Genomic DNA, 10,355 nt, shown 5'->3' with positions numbered 1-10,355 from the left:
TCAAATTGTCAGTTATAAAAATTAATTTTAAAAAACACAGAATTTTCAGCCAGTATAATTCAACCAAAAAAAAGATTTTTTAACTGAACAGTTGAATTCTTAGTAAAAAAAGATAAATTTTTAACAAACGAGAATAATTTTCTATACAAAAAGACGAATTTCCAATAAAACAAATGCAACAAAAAACTTAATTTGGAGGAAAATAGGAACAAATTTCAACAAATAAGTTAATTTTTCAACCAAAGAGGTGAAACTTAAAAAAAATTAATTTTTAACACCAAGAAAATTAGGTTTCTACTAAATAGTTTAATTTTTAACAAATAGTTAAATTTACAACCAAAATTTCTGACCAAATTATTACATTTTCAACCAAAAAAGATCAATTTTCTACAAAACAGTTGAATATTCGACACAGAAATATTCATTTTTTAAATTAAAGTTCAAAATTAAATTAAAATTATGCATCTTCAGCTAAAAATTAAAATATATTTTTTAAAAAGTAGTTTAACTTTAAGGCTGAGTCTAAAAATCTGGACAGTCCGTACGTTAATGCACAATACGGTTAAGTCTAAACCTATCGAAAGTACAGACACTATCCAACTTTGAACCAAGTAGTTAATTTTTCGACAAAAAATATGAATTCTCAATCAAACATGTAATAGCTGATATTTCAATAAATAGACTATAATTTGTTAAATAAAAAAAATACTCAGGCGAAGTTTCAACAAAGTAGTAGAATTCTCAACTAAATTAGATTATTTTACAAAGAACAAGGGTTTTCTTTTAACCAGAAAAGATGAATTTTCCAGTAAGAAGTTGAATTTTTTACCAAAAAAGACGAATTTTCAACTAAATATTTTAATTTCCATTTTCAAGAAAATAATAGTTTAATTTTAAACCAAAGAGATGATTTTTTATTTAAACTTACGAATCTTCAAGAAAAAATTGAGTTTTCAACAAAACGGTTCAACGTTCAACCTAAAAGACGATTTTTTTACCGAGAACAAAATTTTTTTAAATGACATTGTTAAGTTTTTAACCATAGAGCTGAATCTTATAATATAATAGGCAAGAAACCCAGAAAATATTTCAATTTTCAGCCAAAGAAAAAAAATTATATTTGCAGCTTCAACAAAAAAATTAAATTGCAAACAAAATAGTCACATTTTTCACCAAACGTAATAAAACGTACCTTATTCTGTGTTACGTATATTTAATTATACTTTATTGTCATTTTTTATGTAACAATCTCTACAAAATCAAGAATTGCAAAACATTAAAATTTACAAAATGTTAAATGTCTGATTTTTTATAAAATTATAACTGGAGTCTGTAACTGGAGGTTTGGAGAGGTGGCCTGCACGGCTTTACCCATCCCTTCTGCATTCCTATAGCCTGCTAACTATACCTACCCCAAAATTCGAAGGGTGTCGAGGACAATGCGACCCAGCGTTGCCACAGCAGGTATATACCTATATACAGAATCGATTTTTATAACTGATGATTTTCGTTTTGTACGTTAGAGTTAGAGTTGAGATCTTTCTCGTTCATGAGTGTCAGGCATATGTTCAGTTTGGGGGACTTTGCCAGAGGAATAAAAAGGAGATAAGCGAGCGGGAAAGGCTGGGATTTCGCCGGTGAGCCGGCAGTCAAGTCAGTCGTTTCCAGCCTCTCGAGTCAGTCGGTTCGTTAAGTGTTTCGCTCCTGAAAATTGTATAAGCATGGCGCGAAGGATCAGCATTATTTCCTTGGTCATCCTGGTAGTGATTCGTAAGTGCATTTTTCAAGTGAAAATTAACCACTGCTTCGCCGGTGACCCAAAGAGGATAATCAAAGAGTTCGCGTTTGCGCCAATCCCTTTAGCCACTAGATTGAACGTCTACCCTCTCAACCCTCTCCCGAAATTTTCCTGGATACAATTCAAATTTTTTTTACAAATAAATGTAGCATTGTTTTACCTTGTCTATATTTTCTAAAGGACTTACTCAATTTTTAAATTATATTGCAACTTATGGAATCATCTGGAAATCTGCAGATTCTCGTATTTCATTTTGAACGCAATTCGCTTCCCTTATTCTGACCTAGAAATAATTTTTTAACACATGATACTTGATTTGGAAAAAATTATGATAAAAGAAATGATTTTTTATTTGAATAATTACACATCAATTAAGGACATTTTATACTCAAAAGTCGTTTTCTGTTGAATCTGGTTATATCATACGTTATTGCCAACACGTGGGATTTACCTTACCGGAAGGTAAGGACATGACCACCTTTTCGAGAGTAACAGACAAAGGTGTTAAAAATGGAATATTCTTTGAATTTCAGTTATTGTTAAGCTTAATGACAATTACGTGAAAATATTCCAACTTGGTTTTGTACACGTCTCATCCTCTGTGAGAGAAAATGTCCATAAAATGCAAAAAAAATGGTTAAATAAATTGATTAAATTCGGCCAATCAATACCTTGACTTGATGTTAAGCAGAAAAGGAAATATCATTTAAATCGTACAATCATATCCCATTTCACGTACAGTCTTTCAAATATGAGTTTTTGTCATAAATTTTAACAAATTTGACTGACCAACACTTCTATGTCCAATTATTTCGTATTTTACAGCAGTAAAAAAATTTGTATCCTGTTTCTGGAAATTCGATTGACTTCTAAAATTGAAGGTCGAGATTGAGGAGCAAGCAAATAGAATATTAATTTATTTTATGGATAAGCACGCTCCCCTCCTTTTTATTGCTTTAATCTAGTTTTATCAGTTTGTAAAAATAGAATGCACCGTGCTCGTATTGGCGTACGTAATCTGTATTACAAAGCTGTACTAAAATAGTGCGAAAGTAAACACTTTTTTCTTTGAGCTACAGAATATTCCGCCATCGATCTCATATCTCAATGCTCCTTGACTCTCAATTTCATCCGCAAGGAAGAAAAAACGCCAAACCCCAAAAGTCTATGTTTGCCACGTTTAACATTCGTCTCAAGTTTAAAATGGAAAAAAACAAACTTATCTATAACGTTTAATAAGTAAATGTACATACACGATATTGGCAAAACATGCTACAGTCGTCGTCAAAAATTTATTGTTGTAAAACCAGGAACCATAAATTGAAACATTGTGCGTACATCAGAAAGTAAACACTAAAACAGTGCTGACTCATAATTTTCATGATCAGATAAAAATACCTGTCTGTGCTTATAAAATCACGATTTCCGTGACGTTAACTCATATCATGGATACGATATCCAGGGATTTATCAGAAAATATCATGTTTGTTCTTTCAACGCATCATCAGATTATTCACGTAGATGGTATTATATGATTGGAGAATAACGATACATGTATTGTTTGAATTTTTGCTAACAGACTGTACCAATTTGGACTAAAAATGAAAACAAATTTCATGTAGACATTCCAACAATTAGCCTCGCAATTAGACTGTCAAAACATTTGCAAAAGAGAAGTTAGCCTTGATTTTTATTTACGCGTTCATTGCTTTGAAGATGTTTTTCCATTTGATACATATGGCATAATGCTTTTTAAACTTTGTTTCAACCTATGCCTGCATACATCTTCTCACTGTTTCTCCCCTTCGTTAGAAACTCTCAACCACTGAATGGAAGAATTCGCACCAGATGTTTGTAATAAGTCGAATTTAAATTAAAACCTTCCCACTTTTCTAGAGTTTTAGTATATAAAATCTTTTAAGCAAATCCTAAATTCATAACCATTTACTATACTCTGAAATGGTTCTCTGAGGCTGTACATTATTTTTAAATTATACATTTTTTGTATTCAGTGTCTGGCATTGTTCGTGCGGTTTTACAAACATTTAATTTTAAAAGATTCGTTTCCTGTATATTATTGGAGAAATATTTAAATATCTGAATGCATAACCGATTTTTGAAGAATGTGATTTGATCTCGTAATATGAGGGTTCGTGGTGGTAAACGAGTCTCGTATCTGAATCGCCGGAATCTGAGTAGTCAGTATACGCAGTAGATGTAGTCAGTAGACGCATAGCATGACTAAGTGGCGACAAATTTTTCAGGTGAAAGAACGCACACAGTTCTTCACAGTGCAATATATGTTGAATGCAAACGTTGCATTCTACATGCACAAGTAAATATGCGCTTCGTAATTAAATGAAAAACAGGAAAAACTTTCGTAATCGGTAAATTATCAAATTTAGAAGGATAACAGTCTTTTCCCTACTCCCGAAAACTTACCCATTTTCTCCTCTTTAAATGTACTATACTATACTATGTATATAATATGAAAATACAGTATTTAAATTATGCGGTAAATGCTCTGAAATTAAAAAATGTAGATAAGAACTGATAAGAAGTATATGAACCACTGTCTGTTTTATATCTACAAAGTTATTCTGTTAAAAACTAGAATATGTTACAGCGTATATAGTTACATTTTAGTTTTAATATATTTATAAATAAATCAAATATAAAATATAGAGCTGTGAATTCGATCTCAAATGTTTCTAGTTTGTTTTTACTTATAATTTTAGTGATGCTTATTTGATAAAAACTTTGCTTTACCTTTACAATTAATTAGCGAATACATTTACTTCCTCATATCCAGGTGAAAACTTTAGTTTACATATAGTGGATAAGACGAAGCTATTTTGCATTGATTTTATGAACTTTCCTATGTAAAACAAATAAAAAATATCAGTGTTTTATCCACTATATATAAATTATAGATAACTTTTTCACCTGGGTAGTAATTAGTAATTAAAATGTTTCTAAACACATTTTAGGTATTGCTTTGTAGGGGTGCCCCACTTACCATAAAAATACAATTAGGCTAATTGATTCGTCTTGAATCAAACCATTTTCTTTATTCTTAAATCAATTGTATATTATATTCATGAAAAAAGTTTTACTGTACAAAATATATGTTTTAAATATTATATAAAGGACCATAACTTTCTTTATTTCTCAATCTAAAGTTAATGAAGAAAATTGTTAAAATATTATAAATTTAAGTAAGTTCCTGAGTCTTCAATATAATTGATAAATATTGTAGTCAATCATATCATTCGATTCGTCTCAAATCAAGGAATTTTGTCTATTCTTGCATAAAATTTAAATCAGGTTTTATAACTTTTACCTATTTACATACGTAATGAACTTGTACTCGAAAATTAAAATTAGTCTAAAAATTAATTTTATTTTATGGATACACTTTAAGACTTAGAAGAAACATTATTTTTCGTACACTTAGGTTTGATAATTGATTTTATAATATTCTAAAAACACAGAAAAAATCATTTTCTCAATTAAAAAAAAAGAAATTTATCGCGTTTTGCTTGCTTACTCATCAAATATCACGATTGAATTATTACTGAAGGTGTTTTAGAAGAGAAAATAAGGTTCATTTTGAAAATGATTTTAAATATAGAAAAATTTTTCATTTAAGCAATGTTATGTTTTGTCGGACTTTATTACATCGCTGTGAATGGATTTTCAACTGCCTGAGTATATCCAATTAAAAACATGATTTAATAGAAGAAATCGCTGAAAAATCACAACATTATTTTTAAATATATAAATCTCTCCTATTTTTCCTCGTTTTCGTGAAGAATTACACTGTTTTCTCTTTTTTTTGGTCCTTTTTCGCTTTGATTCTTCAATTAACAACAATAAAATCGCGAGAAACATAACAAACATTAGTTCCCAAAATACAGGCATTTATCAAAGTAAAGGAACTATCTAATTATATTTTTTTCAAAACATTTTTTCGCTCAATACATCTATAATTGATGTAGGGGTTGCTAGGTATACCTTGCAATAATTAGTCAACGCGAATATCTGTGGGAATTCCAAAATAACCTGGTTATAATCCGGTGAGGCATCCATTGCTAATCGAATCAGAAATCAGTTTTTGCGGTTATGTATAAATAGATCGTATAATTTCCAAGCGGTTCTACGAAATATTAATATTCCACCATTGATTTTGAAAAAGGGAGAATTGAATATTAAAAATGTTGCTAATTCAAACATCTGGGATATTTCAAAGATTATTTCTGAAGGCTCAATCTTGACATTTATTGAAGGAAACATTTTCCATAAGATATGATTGACAAATGTTTATTCGAGTCGCTGCACCAAGATTTGTCATATACTTAATGAATCATCGATTGTGTAATTGGTTGTAATAAAGTCAGTGTCTTTAATTGCGAGTACATTTTACCACAAAGAAAGGGCTAAATTGCCGCCGACAACTGACTCACAGTGTCAGGATGGGAATTTCACGAATTAGTTAATTAATTCAGCCAATTATACACTTCCCAAGAATTCATTCACCCCCTTGGAATATATAGTAAAGGAGAAACTATTTCCCTTGGGGATATAATTAACATTGCTATTGCTGCAGGAAAAGTGCAGTCACTCAGTTCATTTTCTTGAGTAGAGTTTCATATATGCAAATGTCATCAGCTACTAATGATAAGAACAAACATAACCGGTGGAACCGATTTTAACTGAAAGTTGTTTGTAAACGCGCTTTTGTTTACAGGTTTTGGCGTCCTATTAAAAATTAAAGACGAAATTTAAACTAATTTTGTTTGCCCTTTTGAAAAAACAGCATCATCAGTGTAGTTTTTGTGCTTGAAGGAAAAAATAATTTTTAATACAAAATGAAAACTTAGTTATTTCCAACCAGAAAAGGTGAATTTTCAACAAAAATGTAATAGTTCACATTTTAATCCAAAAATATTACAATTTTGAAACAAAAACAGTTGAGTTTATACAAAGATTTTAACAAAATGGTAGACTCCTTAACCAAAAAGGAGAATTTTTAACCAAGAAGATGAACTTCATAAAAAAAACACAACTTTGAACAAAATGGTTAGATTTTCAACCAAACATGGAACTCTTTAACAAAGTAGTTTAATTTTGAACCAAGTAGTTGTATTTTCAATCACAAAGATGAATTCTCAGCGAAAAATATAATAGTTGATAATCAAACTAAAACTTATTTTAAAATTTAATTTTCAACAAAAATATTGAGTTTGCTACCAAAAAAGATTTTTCAGTCAAGAATAAAAAAATTAGGCAAATTATAATTTGAAGTCAAGAATCATTTTTAATAAAAATGAAAATTTCGAATAACCATTTTTAAATTTTATTTGTTTACTTGCTTTAAGGTTATATAAATATAATTTCTCTATGTTTTTCGATCAAATTCAAAAGGATCTTTGAAGATTTTAGATATGTCGGAAAAGTGTCTATAACATTTTATTTATGTTTTATAGGATTTCACCACATTTTAGGAAAAATTTGAGTAGTTTAAACGACATTTAAGATTTTTAGGTGCTTGCAAATATTTTAAATGATGTTTTATAATGTTTTTAAATATTCTCCCATAATTAATTTTTGAAAATAATGAATCGCTTTAAATATTCCCAGGAATTTAAAGATAATTTTTGTATTATCTTGAAACCTATTGAAAACTTAAAAAACAGCATTTTATTTCGATATCTTATAAAATATAGTTGTTGTAAGTACTTTCAACAATTTTAGATATTTTTTAAACGTCGTCGAATTTTTTGTAAAATTTTGTAATGTTAAAAAATTCAATAAATTTGCTTCCAATATTTTACATTCTTTTTCGAAATTTTTAAAAATCCTTTGAAATGTTTTGAAATATTTTCTTTAAATTAATTTTTAAAACAAGAAAATTAACTAAAATTTTCCCTGGATTCTTTAAACAAAAAACTTGAAGCCACTTAGAAGTCTTTTATTTTACGCATTATGCAACCAATCAGTTGGTCAACAACAAGGGGGGTGCGAGATTTTCGAAAAATTCGCACCAGCTTTTTCTTTTAGATAGTGTCGATTTTTCTGATTAAGCAGCATCCAAAATAAAAAAGTGCCGATACTATCATTATAACAGTATTTTAAAATTCTATTGTTAATATAATTAAAATTTTATAAACTCAAAAGTTCAATTGAAATATTATAATTATTAAATAGCAAATTTAATAGTCAACTGAAAATTTAGTAGTTCTTAAAATATCATGTATTAAATACTATATTAAATTTATAATTTCTTACTGAGCACAATTCGTAAAGTGCATTGATTAAATCTACAATAAGGATACAAATTTTAAGGCCAAATACTCGAAAATATTCCGACGGATTTGAAAGATTTCAGTGAATTTAAGGGGATTTCAAACATTTCAAAGGACCTCATAAGATTTCGAAATATTTCTTGGAATTTTAAGGATTTCAAGAGATTTCAAGAAAATTCTACAGATTTTAAAGAATTATAAGGGATTTTTATAGAGTTTTTATGATTTTAAGCGATTTGATGGATTTTTATGGTTTTAAACGGGTTTCAGGAATTTTAAGAGCTTTCGAAGATTTGAAGGGAATTAAAAAGATATCAAAAGATTTTCCCAGATTTTAAAGGATTTTATCAAATTCTAAAAGATATGTAGAGGTTTGAACTGTTTCAAAATTATAAAAGGCTTTTAAAGGATTGTAATGGATTTCAATATATTGTAAGAGATTTCAAGAGATACAAAAAGATTCCCATGGATTTGAACCATTTCAATGAATTTCAAAGGGATTAAAAACATTTCAAGAGATCTCATAGGATTTCGAAATATTTTGTGAAATTTCAAGTATATTAATCGATTTGAAAACATTTCAAAGTATTTTAAGGTATTTCCAAGGAGATCAATCGCTTAAAATGAATTTCAAGATATTACGTACAATACCATGGAATTCAAAGAATTTTAGCATGATTTAACATATTTTTACGATTTTATCAATTTTAAAAAAAAAATTACTGGATTTCTTAGGATTGCGAAGATTTCTTGATTTTATATAAAATATTAAATGAGAAAGAAATAAAACCAATTACGATATGTGCATCTTTTAAAATATCCTAAAAACGTATTGGTCATATAAGGTCCTTCAAAAGCCCTTAATTCATGTGAAATTCTTTACAATTGATATAAATATTATAAAATGTAGAGAATTTTTTGATATCTATTCAAATCCATTGAAAATAAATTAAATTAATTCTATAAAAATCCCGTCAAATCTTCAACATTCTCTGAAATCCCTTGGAATCATTCAAAATACCCTAAAAGCTTTTAAATCCTATGAAATCTCTCAAAAATTGTATGACACGTAGGAAGTTCTTGACAAATCGATAAATTTAGCATTATTCTCTAAAAACCCTTTGAAATTTTTCAAATAATATTAAATGTCTTAATTAATTCTCTTGCAATCCATGTCACTGCCGCAAACTCATTAAATTCGGTTAAAATTCCCTAAATCGTTTAAAAGCTTTGAGCATTCCTTAAAATAATTTAATTCCTGAGAAATACTGCGAATTCCCTTGAAATCTGTTGAAATCTGTGGAAATCTGTGGAAATATTTCAAATCTTTTGAACTCTTCCAAAAAATTGGGTACAACTGCTGTTAGGATTGGTCTGTAAAACTGTTATCGGATTGGATGGTGAATCCCAGTTCGCTTCTGAACGCTTATTTTCACGAATAAATAATATGTCAATTTTGTTTAACCAGAAGATAGTTAACGGAAAGAACCTAGGCTTTTTCCGACACGAAAAAAAGAACAGTTCGAGAAAAGTCGTATAAAATTGTTTGATGAATTAATGAAATCAAAATTATATTATTTCAATTGTAAATAGTTCAAATTTAGAAGAATTATAATGCTTTGAATACTTTGATTTTGTGGTTAAGTAATCAATATTTAAATTGAAGATTTTGTTCGTAATACAATTTTTAATTTGTATGACTTGGAGACATTTCTGGTAAACAGGAAATGAAAAGAAAATTGTTTTTGTTCTTTTATAGGAAATACACATTTAGTATTAGACTGCGTATTATGAATGCTCGAAAAAAATGATATTAAATGTGTAAACACAGCAGTTGCTCCATTTGATTGAAAACATTGTGAAATTGTAAATAAAAAAGCGTATCAAGTTTTTCGATGCACCCACCCTCCCACAGATCACATACTGGATCCATGTCAGTATTTAACGGGGTGATAATAATTGAGATAAATTTTTTGTAAAGTGACAGAGATTAGTTCTAACTATGTATTGAGTGACCCTGGAAAGTTTATAGACATGATATTTCAATGTGTAATGCTTCACTGGTTGTAAAGTATTTTCCATATAAATAGAATATACCGGTAAGGTTTCCCCTTCTTCAACTTTTGATATACAAAACATCCCACTTTTGCTTAACCCTTAAACGGCCAAAACGCCACTACCGGTACACTGCTTTTCAACGGCCAATAACTAAGACTATTCGACACTAGAAAAAATTGAGACACATATAT

The 10,355-nt window shown here is 28.7% G+C and overlaps 1 protein-coding gene across 2 annotated transcripts in view; it reads left to right on the top strand.

The window, feature by feature from the left end:
* The first annotated feature begins 1,638 nt into the window (after positions 1-1,638).
* The window catches only part of LOC117181891 (protein FAM151B), a 35,814-nt gene continuing 27,097 nt past the window's right edge, over positions 1,639-10,355 (top strand). For both annotated transcript variants that reach the window (XM_033374905.1, XM_033374904.1), the window contains exon 1: positions 1,639-1,770. In XM_033374905.1, coding sequence (XP_033230796.1) covers positions 1,722-1,770 — 49 coding nt within the window. In that variant the 5' untranslated portion in view covers positions 1,639-1,721. The remainder of the gene's footprint in view (positions 1,771-10,355) is intronic.

Source organism: Belonocnema kinseyi, chromosome 10 (assembly GCF_010883055.1).
Source record: "Belonocnema kinseyi isolate 2016_QV_RU_SX_M_011 chromosome 10, B_treatae_v1, whole genome shotgun sequence".
NCBI lineage: Eukaryota > Metazoa > Arthropoda > Insecta > Hymenoptera > Cynipidae > Belonocnema > Belonocnema kinseyi.
The sequence above is the reverse complement of the archived record's forward strand: the minus strand, read 5'-3'. Positions and strand labels throughout refer to the sequence as shown.